Source organism: Vanessa tameamea, chromosome 27 (assembly GCF_037043105.1).
Source record: "Vanessa tameamea isolate UH-Manoa-2023 chromosome 27, ilVanTame1 primary haplotype, whole genome shotgun sequence".
NCBI classification, from domain to species: Eukaryota; Metazoa; Arthropoda; class Insecta; order Lepidoptera; family Nymphalidae; genus Vanessa; species Vanessa tameamea.
In genome coordinates this window covers 6,116,361-6,137,133 of record NC_087335.1, presented here as the reverse complement: position 1 = coordinate 6,137,133, position 20,773 = coordinate 6,116,361, and the positions used below count along the sequence as shown (strand labels likewise).

Here is a 20,773-nt window from a genome sequence, read left to right as displayed (position 1 = left end):
TAAATAATTCAATTTTCTTTATTCAGATATTTACATGAAATAATTAAGTATTGATATAATTTCACGTAATTGCAATTTAATATTAGTCAATAATTTAGATTTACATAAAAATTATAATAGCGGCTACGAGACTAAATACAAGGAAGATTAATTCATTATTACTTTTGTTAAATCTAATAGTTTTTCGTCAGCAAATACAATTATATAGGTGCTCATATTTCATGCAACGGAACTATATTTTTTACATATATTTAAGCATATAAACAACATAATTATACGTATTCGATTGTATAAATATTTGTGTATAATTCAATACATATTGTTACTAAGTCGCAAGCATCAGTTAAAGCAGTAACTGTGATTCGAGAAGCGTTTTAATGTAATACTATTGAATTAAGTGGACATTATTTACTTATATATTTGTATTTTACTTTATAGGAAATCCATAACATATTTATTGTTCATACTAACACATATTATTTTAAATGACATTTTTTAAAGAAGAAATAATACCACATAACATAATTGTTTTGAAACGTACTAGAAAGAATTATAAAAAATATAATTTTTGTCTATCAAATAGTTACAATAATATAAAATTTAAATTTACAAATACAATACATTAGAATATAACTATATAATCTCATAAGTTCAAAAAATCATAAGTAAATAATGTCCTTTATGTGTTATAGAACGAGTGATGATTATTTGTCAATAATTTATATAGAACAAGAGTCAACACACGGACATACAAATTGAATGAGTTCACTAATACAAGGTCGTAGACTGGACGATGCTTTCGCTTCCCCCGGGTTATCCTGAGTAACCGAACATTAACATACAATATATCTCAATATAAAAAACATACCTCGCGTAATACACACTCTTTATTTACTTTTCTTTCGTCAAAAATCCTTGTTACGTGCTTGCTATAATTTCTTTATGGTTGATCCCATAGACAAATTATATTGAATCTTCACGCTCTTGTTGTTATTCAATTGCATGTCCACATTTCGTCTCCTTAACATTAGATATAACGATAGTATACAATTTCAAATTCTATTCACGTATATAAAATGCATAAGTTTATTTCTTATTAAAAATATCTGAAATTTAGCAAAATCTACGTCTATACGTTAACGTCCGCGAGAACTTTTTGAAATACTTTAACAATACGATTTCATTTCATACTTATGCTATGTAGTAACAATTTAGTTTTCTTTTTACGGTTTATTAGGTTCGTATTATGCCAATTATTAGTCATACCGACTTTTGTAATGTAAAACATGGTATATGCATTTAACACATTCTTTTTTTTTTTTAAACACGTCATAGTAACGCTCTTGTTATTTAGACTGAAATATAATCATTATTTTAATGTATTGCTCTAAATTTAAATAATATCAAACGCTTTCATTAAGACATTAATGAGCGGAATGTGTCACTGAAATTCTCGAATAATTTTTTTTACCAATAAGATATTATATACGATACGAATCAGTTCTTGTACAAGATTTAAAAAAAAAATACAAAAAAAAATCATCTTACGTTACTAATTAATACATCGTCGATAAATAAGACAGATCTTTGGATGCGTTCATCGTCAACGCGCGAGAATTGATTATAATTTTTAGCTTAAATTTTAAACGAAGCTTGAGAAAGCGTCACATCTGTTAAAAAAAATTAGTGAATATTATACAAATTAATCTAAAAAAAAAAAATCTCATTCGTCTAAGCGACACTAAAGTAATCCTTAAATACGATACACGGTCGAACATTCGACGTCATAAAAAAAAACAAACAAAAAGACTAGATCATTAATAATTAATTACACTTCTACTTAACACTAAAATTCACAATCGCGATGAGAAAAAGTACATTAACTAAATCATTACATTAAAAAAATGGTTACTAATATTTATTTAATTTAAAAAAAACGCTAGACAATTAAAATACTTTGTGTATTTAATTTAAAAAGAACCTAAGATTAGGTCTGTTAATGAAACAAGTAAAAAGTCATAAGTAATTATTAAGTTAATTATTATTATTACGTAAATTGGTCATATTTGCTTACCACACGTGTAGTAGAGTGCTTATTATAGCACTCAATAAAAACATATTTTGGCAGTGTTTAGGTTATTACTTTCAAGTCTAGCTTTCCTAGCTATTACAAGATTGCCTTCAATATACATTGAAAAAAAAAACGCTAGTCAATTTATTTTCAAATAATCAAAAAGTTATTTTTGGCAACCCTGATTTAAGACAATTTTAAGAGTGGACACAGGACGCTTTTAATTACATAATTAATAAAATTTAAGTAAACGAAACAGACAGACAGACCTAATGTGCTAGTATTAAGAATAAATTGCCATTTTTAACCTAAAAATAGAGGCGTCATCTCGAATTTAAACTAATATCTAAACATTAATCGGCGGTGCATTAATGGTAGAACTACAAACGACGACCTCAAGAGTATTTTATAGCCTTATAAATTTTCAGAAGCGAAATAAATAGTTTTGGTTAAAACTTATATCCTAAATCATATAATTTAATATGCCGCGGGTACGTAATTATTATTTATGATTATTTCAATATTTAAAAAAAAAATATCGCTTGCAAGTTAATGAGCTTGGAAGAAGTAAAACTTCTTTATATCATATCTTCTTTATTACGAGTCAAAAGCTCGTAAACTGAAGGCGGCTTTGTAATTAACTTTCAGTACGTCCAAAGAAGTTTCACTTCTGTGAATAATCACGACATTATATCATTATTAAAGCGTATCAAATCAAGAAGTATATATCTTAATCCAGACGTGAGGAGTTGCTAATATTTAAACGCAATTTATTCCCGTGTATATTTATTAACTCGGAACGATTTGAGATAAAATTTTATTGTTGCCTCAACGGTACAAGGGATATCGTATATATATATATGTTACTCCGCGTGCACGGACCGACGGACGTCAGTGTCGGTACAATATACTTGTTATTAATTGACCTACAAGCCACTTTGGGTTAAATGTTATTTAAAATACTAACTACTAAATATTATTATCTTATATTGGAAGGTATTTTTGTATTACATATATACCATTACAGCCAAAAAAAGGGGTTTTCAAACACCTGATATTAGAAAAAGGGGCTCGAATGACCCTTACTCCCCCTCCCCCTTGAATGCAGTTACGCCGCAATATATCCTAAATTCATAATCAACGTTTCTTTATTTATTATTTTTTTATACAAATAATGAAACTGTTATAATCATAAACGATTCTAGACCTTTAAGTGTCCCACGGTTGGGCAATGGGCTCCCCTTAAGGAGTAAGTTTGGACATTATTTCACCACAATGCTACTCATCTGAATTGTTTGATAATCATGAAGAAGAATTTCATCTGACACACACCGAAAGAACCGGATTCTAACTACTGTAGATCGCATCTTAAGCGATGATTGCGGATACAAATCCAGGCAAGCACCACTGAATTTATATGTGCTTAATTTATGTTTATAGTTCATCTCGAGCTCGACGATGAAGGAAAACATCGTGAGGAAACGTAAATAACCTAAACTAACCGAAACTAGTATTATTTCAATGAAATTCGGACACATATGTATCCACCATCCGCATTGAAGCTGCGTGGTGGAATTAGTTCCAAACCTTCTCCCCATATAGGGAGAGACACCACATAGAGAGTCTCAATTATATAGCAACATTAATTACTTCTGTACTTATAAGGTGTTTTTTTTTAAATCAAGTAATATGTATTTATATTCTATTCGAGTTGGAATATATTATGACATAAATGGATTCAATAATTAATTTAACCCTTGGCTTAACCCCTAAATATTTTTGGGGGTACATATAACCCCGAGATTATATATCATCATTATATTTATATTGCAAACTTTTTACATATATATATTTAGGAACCAAACTTTATACATAACACGTGTTTTTAACTTACACTCGAATATATAAATATACATATATATTTAAATATATAAAATTCAAATACACAAAACTGTTGATAGTGTTAAAAACGCGTATTAATTTGAACTTAATGCAATTGATGATATGGACTATTTTTAATCTGTACGCCTTGGACCTATGTCGGCAATGTCTTAAGTGAATTTTAATAGATCGATGGTAGAATGCTATAAATCTCATCAGTAATTACGCATCAGTTCAGGGGGGCTATTACGGTTAGAGCATAGCGACTGTTGCAATCAAATATTTCTTGATAGATGTCGTAGTCGTTAAATCGGTGTTATGGAGTATTATGATACTGCATAGGTCTATAATACGATGCAATTCATTTTTTTTTATTTGATTAGATACGATTTGATATCAATCCGCCTCTAACCGTAACAGCCTCACAGTTACCATACGGGAAAGTTACGTCATACCAAGACTCACGTTAACTCTTCCTGACTGTACCCGATCATCGATACATTTCAAGCAATACATACAATTTAAGACATTTTACAATCCAATTTTTTTAAACTGTTTTTTTTTTGACAATATATTATATAATTAATAACAAGCTTACACGGTTCAATTATGAATTTAACAACAAAGCCATTAATTTATACATCCGTCTCTTTTTCTCTCGATAAATTACAAACGTGCGAAAGAGACAACCGATTTAATACGCGTTTATTGATAAGATTAAATTTGAATATTTTATATTTTTCTATTTTAATTTAATTGTAACTATGGAAGAATTGTTTGTCGTTGTAATATATATATAATTTCGTACAGATACAGTCTATTTTACAATGACAATATCATTGTAATTTATCGACTACATGTCTCAGCTAAGTTAAAGGTTAGATACGTTATAAACTACTGGAATGGCCTCCTTTAAGTCAATACTCAAAATTTTGTTCATAAGCAATACAATATTACGCTTGTATGAGTGTAAATGGAAGCGGTATGAATCAAATGAAGTCTTAATATGTTTATGTTGAGTGCACAGTCGCGTACATAATCGATTTGTGAATTTCGAAAGGATTTTCGTATGGTTCCTTTGATCGGAACATTATTTTTATTATTATAAAGTAAAGCTGTCCGACCCACACTAACGCACAGACACACACACGTGAATCATGCTCGTGTGTATCAACAACTCGCGTCACGTCTCGGCATCTAGGCAATGTAGTGCTTCAAGAATTCCACGAGAAGATTAATAATAATATAATAATGCTTCTCTTTTCAATCATGCTATTACAAGAACTAACCTACCTTTTTCTCATTAAATTAAAAAAAAAAAGTGACGACATCTTCATGACGTCATATTAAAAACAAAATACATAAATCAAAGAGTTCAGGAACAACTGCCTTAAATACTTTTCAGAATAATTCAAGAAATAATTAGACAACATTAGATTTTATTCATTTATATAAATCAAAACAACATGATCTAACCCAACAAACACATATACTTCGATCGAATATATAATTTATTCGTCGAGATCAGTGCGTAGAGCGTGCGTGCGTAAAACACGCGTGCGTTGGACGTGCGTGCGTGAAACGTGAGGGTCGTAGCTTGACGTTACGTTTGTATTTACATTATTGTCAATTTTATATTTAAAATTGTAAGATCTTTACACGACATTTTAAGAATAATTTGTGATTGATTTTTTTAAGCAATTGTTTAGATTTTTGTGTAACGTTTTCCTTCAGTCATTATTATATATCCTTCACTTAGCTAAAACACCTAGCGGTTTATTTAAAATATATAATTTTATACACATATCACGATGTAAGGTAAACGAACTAACGTCCTTATTTCGTTTCAACAGAAACAAGCGTAGAATCTGGACATATCGATTTTCCAATACGTGTCCAGCTGGCTTCTGAAAAATAAAAATCTTGATTAACACTTTCAATATCTAACATGGTCCAGTTCCTTTGATTTTGATGACGTAGAAGGTACCTTTTCATGCAGAGAAAAGAGAGAGAAAATTGTCCCTTATGCTATCGTACAGCGTCTTAATATATCGCCATAAAGAAGAATTACGCATAACAAAGTGTACGTACACTGGAATACAGTATCGGTGTTTTCGGTAAGATTGCGAACTCACCATCAGGGCTCCGCCGGATGCGGCGGGGAGGCTCCGCTGCTGTCCTCGGACTGCGCCCCATCGCCCACATCCGTCCCCATCTACGCACATACATACAATATATTATGTTTTATCTACAAGATGGTGTCTCTGGTATTTTAATAATATTTACTGAAACAGTAACATTTTAAAACACAAAATAACTAAACCACAATGCCTTGATAAAACGGCCCGTGACAGAAGTGAGACTTATTGGCATCAGATCACTAAACTACAGACCTAACGATATCTCCGCCCTTAGATATCGCAATACAACCTTAACATTATCAATGCTCCGCTTCCAGGAGAGAAATTAAAATATTATAATGCTTTTGCAATTATTGCCGCTTGGTGTTAAAATAATCCTGATTGAGTACAGTTTAGCGTAAAAAGGAGTATAGGTAACTCTGGCTACGCTATAATAGACACAACAAATACTTGATTAATATATCTATTGATATATAATACTATTCCATTAACAACAACATAATTAAAAACTTAAATCAAAACGAGAATCCATAATGAATGTCATAGATAATTCAAGATCTCGACCAATGAAATGCAACGAGCAGGTGGGGGGGGAGTACCTTGAGCACGTCGTGCAGCGAGCTCATGCTGCCGAGGCTGAGCGGCGTCAGGCAGCGCTCCAGGGCCGACCCGCTGCCGCACGAGCCGCCGCCCAGGGACCTGCGCGGAGAACCTCTCGTCATCACGTTCAATTAGTTAATGCAATGAAAAGTTTAATTATTCGATTCCTCCATCGCTACTCTTACAATGAAGTCACACATAATTAAATTTATTTCAATACGCTCTGTTTAAGCGCATTATAGTTATTCAATATTTTTAAATAACGACTAATTAATCTCAGTGAATTTCTTTTTACTGATAATACAACCGTTCTTGGTGTTTTTTATCTAATTCGTTTGACAGTTTGTATCGGTGTGGAATAGAATAGTATAGTGTAGTGTAGTGTAGTGTAGTGTAGTGTAGTGTAGCGTAGTGTAGTGTAGGATAGGGTGGTCAGGCCGGTGCGGTGGGCAGCGTACCGCTCCATGCGGTGCGGCGGCGAGGGCGGCGCCTCCTGCGGCGCGTCCCGCGAGCGCGCCCGCCACGAGCCTGCGGACAGCACGCACACGTTGGTCAAGTACTGTCGCATAACGACCCACCGAGGTGCTCCTGGGCTACACCGTACCGTTGTAAGAGCCGGTGGGGTGAGATATCGTCAGCGGCGACGTCCGCTTGCTGCTGTCTCGGCTGCCGAACATCTGCAAAAGTAACGTTCAATTAATAAATGCAGTCGTAGCTGTCCGATTCGAATTTTAAAATCAAGATTCTACTATGGAATTTTTCATCAACTGCATACGTCATTCAAACGCTTGGACTCGATACACCGGCCATATCATTCTCAAGGGGACCTAGCATAGAGCATGTGTTTGGTATTCTAGTAATAATTCATCCAGTATTCTAATTTATTTGATGGTAGGGTTTCGTGCGAGACCGTCTAGGTCTACTCATCATATACTCTACCGCTAAGCCGTCATATGAATGCCATTTGAATGGTAAGTGACTCAGTGTAATTACAGACATAAGGGACAAAGCATCTTGGGTGTCCCGTTATAACAACCAATAGTACAGTTTTGAATAGCAAGGTAGCGTGGTAGCGTGGTAGCGTGGGCGCACCTGATGGTGGTCGTGGTGGTCGCGGTCGGCGGTCTCGAGCGTGGTGGGCAGGTCGAGCAGGCGCTGCGAGCGGATGCCGTCGCCCGGCCCCATGTGCGACACGTGCGCGAAGTTGGACGGCGCCGAGATCAGCCGCGAGCGCCGCTCCGACCTGCGGCCGCTCCGCGTTAGGGGGGACACTTTGTAAACTAAACTTTGATATTGCGTCAATTTTATGTCAAAGTTGTTTACTCAAGTAGGCTATATATTCTTTAACGAACAATGGGATTATTTTCGTCCTCATTATGATTAAGTAAGAACGTAGTATAACGTGAAATTAACTATTACAAACGAACTTACAATCTGTTATGAGCCTCTATCGCTTGGTGTGATTGTTCCCGCACCGAGAAACGACGCTTATTCGTTCCGTACGACGTCAACTCTAGATTTAGAGGACCGGCTACAAGAAAAAATACGTTAACGGTTTTCATTCAAGAAGTACAGGTAAATAAAATTAAATCTAAATATTTATTATTGATATGAATATAAAATATTTGTATTGTCAAGCGTTATCACTGGTTCGAAATTTAAATTCTAACGAGAATAATAGATTTAAAATATAGATCTATTCACTCCAACGACGCTCACGATAAATTAATTAAATTAAAATTATTTTTAATAAATAAATAATCTTATTTGTATTTTTTTGCTGTCTCTACTCAGTTGCATCACGTGCACGAACACGTCATGCAACACATGAGCGAGAATGTGTCGGCGCAGGCGGCAACACTCACGCGCGAGCAGCGGGCGCAGGTACACGAGGTAGGGCGCGGCGTCGGCCGAGAAGGGGAAGGTGGCCGCCCCCGCGCCGCCCACCAGCACGATCCAGCCCGCCTCGTCCAGCGGCCGCGCGTTGGCTGCCGACACGCGCCAGGGTTATTACCCAGTCTAACCGACTACATACCGTCTACATACTCGCACGCAAATATCTAAAATGCTCTTTATTTATTCTTTATTCAAATTAAACTTATACAATTCGAAGGTACTATGAACGGGTACAATTGAACGTATTTCGACTCACGTAAATTAATAGTCTGCACCCACTCTCCGGAGTCGATCTCGTAGATGTCGATGTGTGATGTCGTAAATATTAGTAGATGTGTATCGTTGATGGCTGGAATGAAATATTTAAATGACAGTGAAATTGTATCTTGTCAAAGACGTAAATTTGTTATTTAAGACAAATGGTTATGTAACTATCATTAAAAACATAAACTATAAATATAATACTTGTTGACACCCACGGCTTCGCTCAAATTTTAGGGGTTGGTCATCCCCGAGGTTCGACCACGTTTGATACCGATTTTAACAAAATTCGGTTCACTATTTTGGTCGTTAAAGAGCACCAGACCGACAGAGAGAGTTAGTTTCGCATCTATAATATAAATATAAATATATATGGGATCGCGCAAGGGCCTCACCGTGGTAGACGGGGTGCGCCGTGTACATGAGCTCGGTGTCGCGCGCGCGCAGGCCGGCGCGGTCCACGTAGAGCGCCAGCGCGCTGAACACCAGCAGCCAGTCGGCGCCCGCCGGCCGCGCCACCAGCGGCCGCGCCCCCGAGTGCGCCAGGAACACGCCCACCTGGTTCTCGGGGTGCACGAGCGCGGCGGGCGGCGCCTGCGGCTGCTCGTGGTGCGCGCGCAGCACGTGCGCCACCAGCCCGCCGCGGTAGCCCAGCAGCAGGCGGCCGCGCAGCAGCTGCACGCTCAGCACGGGCGCCGTGGGCCGCAGCTCGGCCACGCGCTGCCGCCGCGCCGCCGTGCGCGTGATCTCGTACACCAGCACGGCCCACGAGTTCTGCCGGACCAGCCGAGCCCGTGTTACTTCGGTCGCGTCTCGTACGCGGAACCGACGACGGTTCCAGAACAGTAGAATGGAGCTCGGGAGTTCAAATCTATCAATTCAATCTATGTTCTTGGTGGTAGGACTCTGCGTAAAGCCGGCTGGGTCGGTACCACCCACTCATCAAGGTATACTTACTAGTAGAGTGAGTCAGTGTAACTACAGGCACAAGGGATATAACATCTTAGTTCCGAAGGCCGGTAGCGCATTAGCGATGTAAGGAATGGTTAATATTTTTTACAGCGTCAATGGGCGGTGAAATTTTACCACCAGGTGGTATATTCGCCCGCCCGCCTACCTGTATCATAAAAAAAATTCTTTACCAACCTGACGTTTACACACAACGGCGAATCCGTATGCCGACGAGTTGAGCTCACCGACGGCGACGTCCACTGCGCCTTTCGCCTCGGCCAGCTTCACGCTCTCCGCCTCGGGACACTCCAACGCTCTGATAGGCACGAGACGCACGTTTCGACCTCGACCGGCGATTACCACTGTCAATAGTTCGACAAATGTAATCAGGCTCGAAGGACCAATTTTTCACAAGGGTAGCGAACGACAGAAGTGACGGTTTTTAACGATATATATAAATAGAGCACCCACCCAGCAACTGCTCGTGCGGCACGTAGCGCAGGCGGTGCACGGGCGCGTGCGCGCGGCGCGGCACGAGCTCGGCGCGCTCCAGGTCCAGCAGCGCCAGGCCGAAGTCCCCCCCCAGGCACACGCGCGCGCCCTCCAGCACGCACGCGCACGTGGCGCCGCGCACGGCCGCCGCGCCCGCGCCCGCGCCGCTCGCCTCCGCCACGCACGCCGCGCTGTACACCTGCGCCCGCACGACACTCGTTTCATCACGCACACGCACACGCACACGCACACGCTCGCGAATCGCGACGCCTCCGTTATCATTATGCGAGTAACTTCAAATTTATAATTTAATTATGGTTGACGATAACAGTGGGCGAGGTGGTGGTACCTTCATTAATACTCGTGATTAATAGTGGAATCAAAGGTAAAATAGTAACCACTCACATACATACATAGCGGTACTCACATATTTGTCAGGTAAATTGTTTCTCTTCAATATCCTGTGTAGCTCGCTGAGTGCGACCACCCATTTCGTCTTTTCGGACTCTGACTCGGCTAACATCAGCGTATGGAATCTCTTCCCGCCTTCGAGTTGAGACGTTGATATCTGTGAACACGTAATATAATCGTTTAAGGTTAATATAAAGTAAACATTTTTTTACTAATCAAGAACTGTCTGTAGTACGTATAGTAGCTTATCTATAAGTATCAAATAAGTAAAGTTTAATAATATAGTAGAACTATAAAATATTTCGATAATTTATTAAAACACTCATCAACCAAACGAAATCGCTTAGTTACATTTATTTGCTAGACAGTCATTGGATATTAAAATTAATCAAACGCCTCACCCTAAATATGCACGGTATGTCACGCTTGCTCGCATGAATGACGTCAGAGTCCTTAACCGACGTCACACTGAACTCTGGATCCCGCATGTCTAATACTTGACTCACACACACCGACGGTAACGCGTTTCTGGAAATTAAAAATATATTATAATAACAAAAAAAAAAAAAACAGTAAAATATTTTATTATGTTTAATATCTTATATGTTGGAACGAAGTTCGTTGACGAGTGAACTGGCAGAAATATCTTCCAGGCGACATTTCTCAATCTTTCACATTAAATTATATACCATTTAATATAGCGTTATTTAAGCTTATCTTTTGTTATTGTGGTTATCCACACGAGATTTTAAATTACAATTTTTTGTCTTGTCATTTATATATTTTCAAAAATTGTTGGAATAAATTATTCCATTGTGCCTGTTATTTGATATATAATATAGCGAAAACAACTTAGTTCCAGCGGATGTTCCACGACACATCAACATAACAATATATAACATCAATTTCAACACTGAAATCAGCTTATAGTTGCCATTAATTCTTTAATAAATAATTACCTCCACAATTTAAAAACATAATACAAAAGTTCAACTACAGTTACAGAGTATAAAATTTGAAGATCAAATTTTAACTTACCTATCTTGAGATATGTCGTATAGGAACAATTTGAAGTCGCAGACCACGACGAACTGACGCATCCAACCTTTCTTCACGCCACCTGGCTTCGGAACCTTATATGAAAAATATAAATAATTATTTAATTTGTTATACGGATTATAATTTATCTGAATATTTTTAGTAGTCTGTCGGTATGTATTTATGGCTGAGGAAACTATGTATACGAGAGCCATGAAGTCAACCATTGTTATGTTTACCTGTAGCGCCAATTGATTATAGAATTATATATATTTTTTTATTGTATAAGGGAAGAAAATAAAGTTAGTTTTGATTCACTGAACTCAAAACCAATTATAAATAAAACGTCACCTGTTGGACATTTTATTAAGCCTAAAAAATTGTGAACTTCGGGTTTAACTGTCTGTAAAGTTTTTTAAGTTTGTTTGCAGCCGCGCTACCGTATCCACGTATCCACGTGCGCGCACCTTGACGTAGCCCTCGTAGGCGGTGCCCTGTCCGCGCGCGGGGTCGATGCCGAGCGGGCGGCGCGAGCGCTCGGGCGGCAGCGGGCAGCGCGGCGCCACGCGCCCGCAGCAGCGCGTGTGCACGGCCAGCCCGCACGTCTCGCACACCACGCCCTGCCGCGTCAGCCCGATCTGGGGGGGGGGGGGGGGGACGGTGGTGATAGTCAGTCGCGCGATCTCAGACACCCACCCGCTGTAGGCTGATCACTCACCATTAGCGACGTACAGTGGTTGCACTTTGTGGGACTACTGAAAGTCCTCACTAGGAACTGGTGAACCTTCTGCTTTCCGGGCACGGTCGGGCCGAGCGTCGGATCTTGTAACGAGTACTGTAACAATATTTTTAGAGAATACAATTAATGTTGATCTTTATTTTATATATCTATTTATTCTTATAATCGAAGCGAATAAATCAAAAATCAAATCTGTGTTTTATATGGCATTTTATATTCTTAATAAATGATTGTAAAGTGCATGCATTGTTGTACAATAAAATAAAGTATTCAGCTATTAACCTATTGAAACATTATATCGCTAAACGACGCGTCGTATACGTATTTGTCAGTTTACAAATTGCAAACAATCGAACAATTCTGAATTGATATGAGTTAAATCATAAAGACACAAACTTTTACACGTTTCACTATAAATAGAATACACTGTCACAGGTTTCCGACGGTTTACGATCCGTCACGACTGACCACAGAGGCGCGGTTCGCACAAGTGCGGTGTCGGCCGAGGCACTCACAGTGGACATCTCGCTGGGCGAGCTCTTGCAGGAGGCGGGCGAGGCGGCGCGCGGCTCCATCTCGTCCTGGGACTCCGCGGAGCCGCTCATCGCCGTCGACTGCTGCGAGCCGTACATCAACTGACGGTACATACATACAAATATATTGACATCGACATAAACAGATTGACGGGCCACACAGAAACATTATATACATATAAAGTAAACATATTATTTAAAACGATTGTTAACACGAATACACACGAACTGTTTGATTGTTAATAATGATCATGTTATAATTTAATGATTATGTTATTATTAGTTATATTATTAATAATTAGTACAAAAAAAAACTTGGTGTAATGACGTTTTAAAACAAATGAACAACAGACAAACAAAAAATATAATCAAATCAAAATCAAAATATACATATTTCGTTTTAATAATTATTCGAACCCATAACATAAAGGTGACATAAATTTAAAATCAAAATTAAAATGGTAACACTAAAAAAATACTAGCACAAGTAAAGCGGGCTCGCGACAATATTGAAATTAAAAAAAAAAGAAGAAAAAACGAAATAAAATAATAAAATGTATACCTTTGCATTGCAATAATACTGGGCATTTCTGTAACGGTATTGCGGCGACATCTGTACGTGAATAAGCGATAAAAATGTAACGGAAATTAGCAAAACAAAATATAATACTATTTATTAAAAACAAAAAACAAAAAGCTTGATATTAAAGCGTGTACATCGGATATTTGACTGAACATTCTGAACTGTTCTATATTTGAAAAAAAAAAAAAGAAAAAAATCCATTACAGTTGTCGCGTGTCATCTTGTACAAACCTTTTAGCGAACAGAACATAGTTTATTCAAGTAGGTTTTTACAAGCACATTTTACAGAACCGTATCAAACGTAAAGCTACCACAGATTCGGAATGTTGATTCTAACGAGATGAACCGGCAAGCTGCTTTAGATATTCGCTCTTTAATAGAACTCATTGCAGTTCTCGACAGGCCAAGGTCATTTAGTAAGTTGTCTCGCCCACATAGCCAGCTTTTGTTAAGCACATTGAATACTAATGCTTCTTGTATATACTAAATCGAATACGAAACAATAAAACTTACTTATATTTAAAACGAATCTCATTTATCAAATATACCTATAGTATAATTGTAGCTCGCGGCATAGCTCGCAGGCAAAAAAAGGACCATATTATTCCTTGGAGTTCATACCAAAAAAATCGTCAAATCATCAAATTCGGTTTGACCGTGAAAGAGCAACACAGACAGATAGAGTTACTTTGGCATTAATAATATTAGTATAGAAAAATTCAGTCAAATATCAAATCGGAACATCTATGATTGCGTATCTTATTAAACATTTAACAAAAAAAATGATAAAGTTATTTAAAATGTGCCAATAACCAAAATGTTAGTAACAGTTACACTGTGACGGTTACGGTGTGCGATAATAAGCTACATTTTGACCAGTAGTTAAATTTGTAGGTGATCGTCGACGTCACGCAAAATGGAGTCGTGATGAATGACGTTGCGTACAGATCCGAACAAGCATCAGCGAGTACTCATGTTCATCTTGCGTATTAATAAAAAATATCGTGCTCGACTTTGTAGTAAAACATCGCGAGGAAACCTGTTTATCCATCATCATCATCATCATCCATCTGCACTGAAGACACATGTTGGAATAAACTTCAAGCCTTCACCAGAAGAGAGGAGGCTATTACCCAGCAGTGGGACGTTAACTCACTCCGTCAAAAAGACATAAAAAAGGATCGTTGACACTTAAAAGATTTTTTTTTCAATACTACTATCAATGTAAAGAGATTTAGAATTTGAATGTAACGGAGACACTAAAGCTTAAATTAACTACAAATGTGGAAATACCTATTCGAAAAGGCACAGACAGAAATGTCGAAATAAAAAAAAAATGATCTTAAATTATATATATAAACATCTACCCAGTGTAATACAAAGACACACTTAATTATATATTTACGATACCTACTTTTATAAACGTAAAACTTACTTAACAACTATACATCGGTGAAGAAAAGAAGTGACAAGACTCAAAAAAGTGCAATGAAAAATATACCTTCTGCTCATTGTTCATAGAAGCTACATTATCATAATGCCTCTCCGTTGGCGCTTCCTTCAAGAATTGCTCCAAGTAGCTCATCTGTGACGGCGGACGATCGAGGACTGAAAATACAAACGTAAATTAGTCAAAAAAAAAAAAACAAAAACACAACGAAAATTATTATTTAAATAAAAATAAAGGATAAGAAAAAAAAAACACATAAACCAATCCCAACCGAAACCACGATCACAAAACGTTACTAAAAACTATTTTATGATATTAATATTAAAATAGCGATAAAATATGTATAGTCGGGTGTTTAGAAATCGTTTCATAAATTAATTTATATATATTATTATTATTATATTATAATACTAAATTATTAACAGATATTTGCACCCAACTTTACGTACATTTTAGTGAACAAAATAGGGACTAAGACATGCACAGGACGGCTGTACAAACTAAAACCTTAGCCCACACACCAACACTCACACAGAAACAACAAAATATATATTAATCACATAAAAATATCCTCTAAGCATTGCTATCAAAAAATAAATATAAGAAAAAGATGTTCTTAATTTTTATAATTATAATAGTTGCGTGTGTGAATGTTGCGACCACGTCTGAGAATGTTTACAAAACTAGGGTTTACAATTAAAACAGATTAGTACCTAAGTGCTTATACAAACAAGTGTTAAAGAAAACCAGATCGCTTAGCGCGTTATGTGCTGGGGATGAACGGACATATTATTTTCTCATTATTAATAATTGTATAACCAATATTCTATAATTTAACGTACAGTTTTTTTGACAAAATCAAATAAAAAACAATTGTTTCATTTTTAGGGTTCCGCACTAAAAATTATACCATAATTGAATATCTTTATTTAGCATATCATATCGTTATTCAAGGTTTTTTCTTGGAGCTATCAAAGATAAATTAATATTATAAGATGTGACGCTAATCAAAAACTGTGCTCAGGGATGTTCCCTACAGATTAAATTTAGGGCACAGAAAAACAAGGTGAGATTTTTTTAAAGTAGTCTCGCCTTCTCCTATCTTACACATCAACGAAACCCAAAATTGTAACCATGGAAAATGTCCATATTAAGACTCCGATTAATTTTAGGGAGTAGGGGCAATCTTTTACAGGCCCAGAGAGCCAAGGTATCAAATCTGCTGTAGCTGTAGTATGTATAATTTGAAGTACATTGGTATAAGAGTCTTTCAGTAAAAAGCAATCATACAGTACGATCGCTACATTAACAAGAACAGCTATCCTTACAATGACGACCGTCAGCTCAATGCACCCATTTTTTATTAATACCATCATTGTTTATAGAAATAAATTTATAAATATTCCTTATAAACTAAAAAAAATAACTTGGATTAAATATTTAAAGAACATCTTCATAAATCGAACTTGTAAAATAACCATTCAATAAAATAAATATTAATTTCGATATTTAACAAATGATACCGAACCTTTTTTAATACAATTCTGATATCTGTTATCCAAACCTATCTCTATACGGAACCCTATAATTAATTAAATTGTTTTCGGTAATATTCGGCTGTATACTGTCACATCCATGCCACTGCAAGAAGCTCAAGCAAAAGCGAAGCGATTTACAATGAAAGTAAGATTATGTTTTGATACGTTTAAATTTGTTCGAATAGTTAAGTGACATCACTGTTTCGGAGTCGACTTACAATTAACAACGTTTTTTTTTTAATTTACTACCGACTAACATAACTGAGATACATTTGCAAACAGCATTTGGAAAACAAATTATATAATAATAATTTTAAAAAAATACTATTTAGCTTACAAATAAAATAAAAAAAAAATGAAAAATAATCAAGGACCCACAAAACAGTGATAGCGCATTTAAAGTTTAATATATGTATATAATTTTCCTTGACACTTGCTCGTACTTACAATGAAACGAATACAAAACTAGTTATTAACTAAAAACGCAGCACAAAGACAGGAAATCCATGGAAACCTTTTGATTGTGAGCAATATCTATTGGTGAATATGAAAATAAATAAATAAATCATTATTAAATTAAAAAAAAAAGAAATCATACCAATTTTAGGCCTAAGTTCACAAACGATTAAGTTAAAAAAAAAAAAAAAATTATTTCAACATTGTATAATATATACGGTATGTTTATTTGATTAGTTATTTATATAATCGTATTTATTTAAAATTCACCAACCGATATATAAAAAGATAAAGACATACACAGTCACATACGATCTACTTCTAATAGGACGTATATTATGAACAAAATGATTTTTAAACTTAATAAAATTTCACGAACCGTTCTCTTCTTTACCGCTCCAGTAGCTCGACGATTTAGCCGAGCCCTGCCTCGCTGCTTGCGCATAACTTACAATTTTAATCGCTTTGTTATAGACTATTTACAAAGACAATTATTTTTAATTTAAATATGTGATAATTGATTTAAAAACAAAATCTATTAAAGGATTTTTCTCGTTGAAATAAAAAAAACAAAATAAATAACAAGAGAATACAACAAAAGTTTAATATAAAATTATGTACATTTACATCAAACTGTACACATCATTGTCACATTTACAAAACGTCCGACCTTAGATCTATTTATAAACAAAATCAAAACTCAAATTTAAAATGTCACATATCAAATAACATTGATAAGCTACTTTGATCCTTATAACATTTAGATACAACTATTGTATACAATATCGTTATAGAGTACGATTAACAACAGATTCATTGAGTTTAGATATCGTTATTTAGAGTAATATCTCAAAGGCACAACAACCTAAATGCAGGGTAAATGTATCACGTCAATTATAACACAAAACGTTTTTAAATAATGCAACGATAATAACATTTTCTAACACACGAGACTTCTTGAAAAAACTATACATTATATGGTCTAATCCAATGGAACGGGTACAATAAAGATGAGTAAATAAACCTTTGACCTTGAATTGATATGACGTCACTGGTCGATGTAGCCAATCGAAGGGAATATGTGTTTTTGTTTGTTTATATTTACTCCTCTTCGGATTATAATATAGGTAATACTGTTAGTACCTCTGAGGTATAGTGCTAATAGAGGTAACTTTTATAAATGGCGTCTAATCTCGTTTGAACTCACTCGTCATGAAATTTGATTGATTTAATTTTACTTAAAATATATTTGTATAAAATCGTTCAAGTTATTTGAATTGTGTGTTTAATAGTGAGATATCGGGTATTTTTTTGCTGACTATACTAACATGAGTACATTTTTATTAATAAGTTATATAAATAACGAAAGAAAAAATCTTTTTAATACTAATAAAAATAAATTAATAACATCATAATAAACAATGTATTATGATGTATAATTAAAAATAAAAGAAAAGAAAGATTTAAAATGCAATATACAAACCAATTCCAAGCTCAATAAAAGCTTACTTTAAAAATGGCGTTAAAAGTACATCCTTGAACTTGGCTGTACAATAACATGCAAAATAATTACAATACAAATTAATACTATTTTCTAATTCCTTCATTAATTAGACATACAAATTAGTATATAATTTTAATCTTAGTCTCGTTTGTTAGAAAATGTACCATCGGTAACAAAATAAATAAATAAAATGCACTGAGATTCTATAAATGATAAAACTGACTATAAACTGACTGTAAAGAAAAACTTAAAACTAAAATAATCTGCATTCTGCTGTCACTTTCATATAATTTGCTGAATAATTTACAACCGGTTCCTATACAAATTACTTTTTTTTTTTTTTTGTAAATAGTCCTTATTTATTTAATACTGATTCAACTCTGAATTCCGAACTATCTCCCATAACTTCTTTTAACAATAAATTTTATAACACTAAATAAATAAGAATTTAATTAAGTACATAATTTTCATGCCTAGCAATTGTAAGCACGGTTTGATATTGATCCTTTTGTTGTTGTCGCCACTCCTAGTGTAATTGGTAAGATCAACAAGAATATAAGTATAACAGAAAAAAATACTTTTGAGAAAAAAAAATGAGATAAAGGTAGACGGCCCTAACGTCTAAATGGTAAGAGGCCATCACCTAAGATAGACATTGGTGCTGTTTGAAAAAATAATCAACCAATCCTCACCTCACCAATGAGCTATCAACCTTGGTAGCATGTTATGGTTTACTCATCGGATAAAACCGAAAACAACAATCTATTCAAATAAATAAATTGAATTGAAAATATATAATAAAACTTTGAAGTAAATATCATTCATGTCTCTCTTCGATCTATTAGTAAAATTCGTGTATAGGAACCGGTTTTTTAAATATATATTACAATACTTCAGAATAAATATTGTAGATCGGCTAAAATCGTATTTCCAAAAATGACCGACCACATCGAGACGGTATGTGCATATGTACAATTAAAAATCTTAAATAAGAAAAACTAAACACGATGTGGGGTTATATCTGCTCTGTGTAATTCCATAAGTCCAAAATCCTATCCGTAATTGACTTATGTATTTGCTGATCCACTCACAATTGCAAATTTTTTTAACAATGGGCATTGATCCTTTTTAGTTTCGGATAAATTTAAAATTGCAAGTAATTTTCGGATATCTTTTGTTAATCGATTACGTAAAGTACTACACAATTGTTTCCGACATTAACCGATGCTTTATAATTATTCCGAAGTATTCGTAAATGATTAAATACTAACATTCCAATTTTAAAATTAATTATAAACGTAATATATGAATTCGAGTTTTGACTAGTTCGTGTGGTGGAGGCGTAATATAATAATTATTTTATGAATATCTTTGGTAATTGTTTTAGGACTAGACTAATTTTATTGAAGACTAGATGTTATTAACACCTATTGGTGCGAAAAAATACATGAAAATATTATCGCTTAAATATTTACATGTAAATATTGTTGTTATTACACATGGCCATTAAATACAAATATGATTTCTCATACAGTCTGTATATAAATAAAATTAATATGCACTAATGCACAAAATAAAAAAATAACAAAATGTTACTGGCCAGTATAATTATATCATTAATTGTCAGCCATAAATTTGATGGTAGACGAGTATGGCAACACCCCATATGCATGACGTCACGCCTAAAACCAGTGGTATGTACGGCCTCAACCACGTTCGAACTGTCATAAAAAGTAACAGCATCAAGCGATAATATAGGAGATAAGATAATTAAAAATAAATAGCAACGCGTCCAACGCGATGGTTAAAAATGCCACAGATAATACACAAGTTTAAATAAATGCAAAAATGGCCCCATAGACAATATAGATAATTTTAAATTTTTCGTAACAAAACGACACAGCTCACGACGAATCGAATCACAGTTCCAATTTCGAAATTTCACAGACAACAAAACATCACACAATTTAAAGTCCATACAAGGCATAGACAAATTTATTTTCGTTTTTTTCGTCGCGGACGACGTTGGACTTTGTGGATGGATCCAACATTTCCATTTTGACATTTGGTTGGTTTCCGTGACGTCACGGATATACATTTCACGTATGTGTGTATTGGATGGGATTGTGCGGTAACATGTAACGAAAACAAAAAGAAAAGGTGCACTAAATAAACGTATTATAATCTATCTATATATTATGTGCTCTGATAATACATACATAGTTCTA

The 20,773-nt window shown here is 35.1% G+C and overlaps 1 protein-coding gene across 6 annotated transcripts in view; it reads right to left on the bottom strand.

The window, feature by feature from the left end:
• Positions 1-5,738: 5,738 nt before the first annotated feature.
• Positions 5,739-20,773, bottom strand: part of LOC113392116 (serine/threonine-protein kinase Genghis Khan) — a 36,433-nt gene continuing 21,398 nt past the window's right edge. For 2 of the 6 annotated variants that reach the window (XM_026628398.2, XM_064219259.1), the window contains 21 exons: positions 17,421-17,474; positions 15,099-15,205; positions 13,577-13,627; positions 12,997-13,116; positions 12,461-12,577; positions 12,210-12,380; positions 11,743-11,837; positions 11,106-11,232; positions 10,721-10,861; positions 10,273-10,492; positions 9,997-10,163; positions 9,246-9,624; positions 8,846-8,938; positions 8,559-8,681; positions 8,125-8,224; positions 7,786-7,936; positions 7,298-7,370; positions 7,152-7,221; positions 6,693-6,792; positions 6,088-6,167; positions 5,739-5,859 (listed from right to left, as the gene is read on the bottom strand). In XM_026628398.2, coding sequence (XP_026484183.1) covers positions 6,090-6,167; positions 6,693-6,792; positions 7,152-7,221; positions 7,298-7,370; positions 7,786-7,936; positions 8,125-8,224; positions 8,559-8,681; positions 8,846-8,938; positions 9,246-9,624; positions 9,997-10,163; positions 10,273-10,492; positions 10,721-10,861; positions 11,106-11,232; positions 11,743-11,837; positions 12,210-12,380; positions 12,461-12,577; positions 12,997-13,116; positions 13,577-13,627; positions 15,099-15,205; positions 17,421-17,474 — 2,537 coding nt within the window. In that variant the 3' untranslated portion in view covers positions 5,739-5,859; positions 6,088-6,089. The remainder of the gene's footprint in view (positions 5,860-6,087; positions 6,168-6,692; positions 6,793-7,151; positions 7,222-7,297; positions 7,371-7,785; positions 7,937-8,124; positions 8,225-8,558; positions 8,682-8,845; positions 8,939-9,245; positions 9,625-9,996; positions 10,164-10,272; positions 10,493-10,720; positions 10,862-11,105; positions 11,233-11,742; positions 11,838-12,209; positions 12,381-12,460; positions 12,578-12,996; positions 13,117-13,576; positions 13,628-15,098; positions 15,206-17,420; positions 17,475-20,773) is intronic. The other 4 variants (XM_064219255.1, XM_064219256.1, XM_064219257.1 and 1 more) reach the window with 4 other exon arrangements.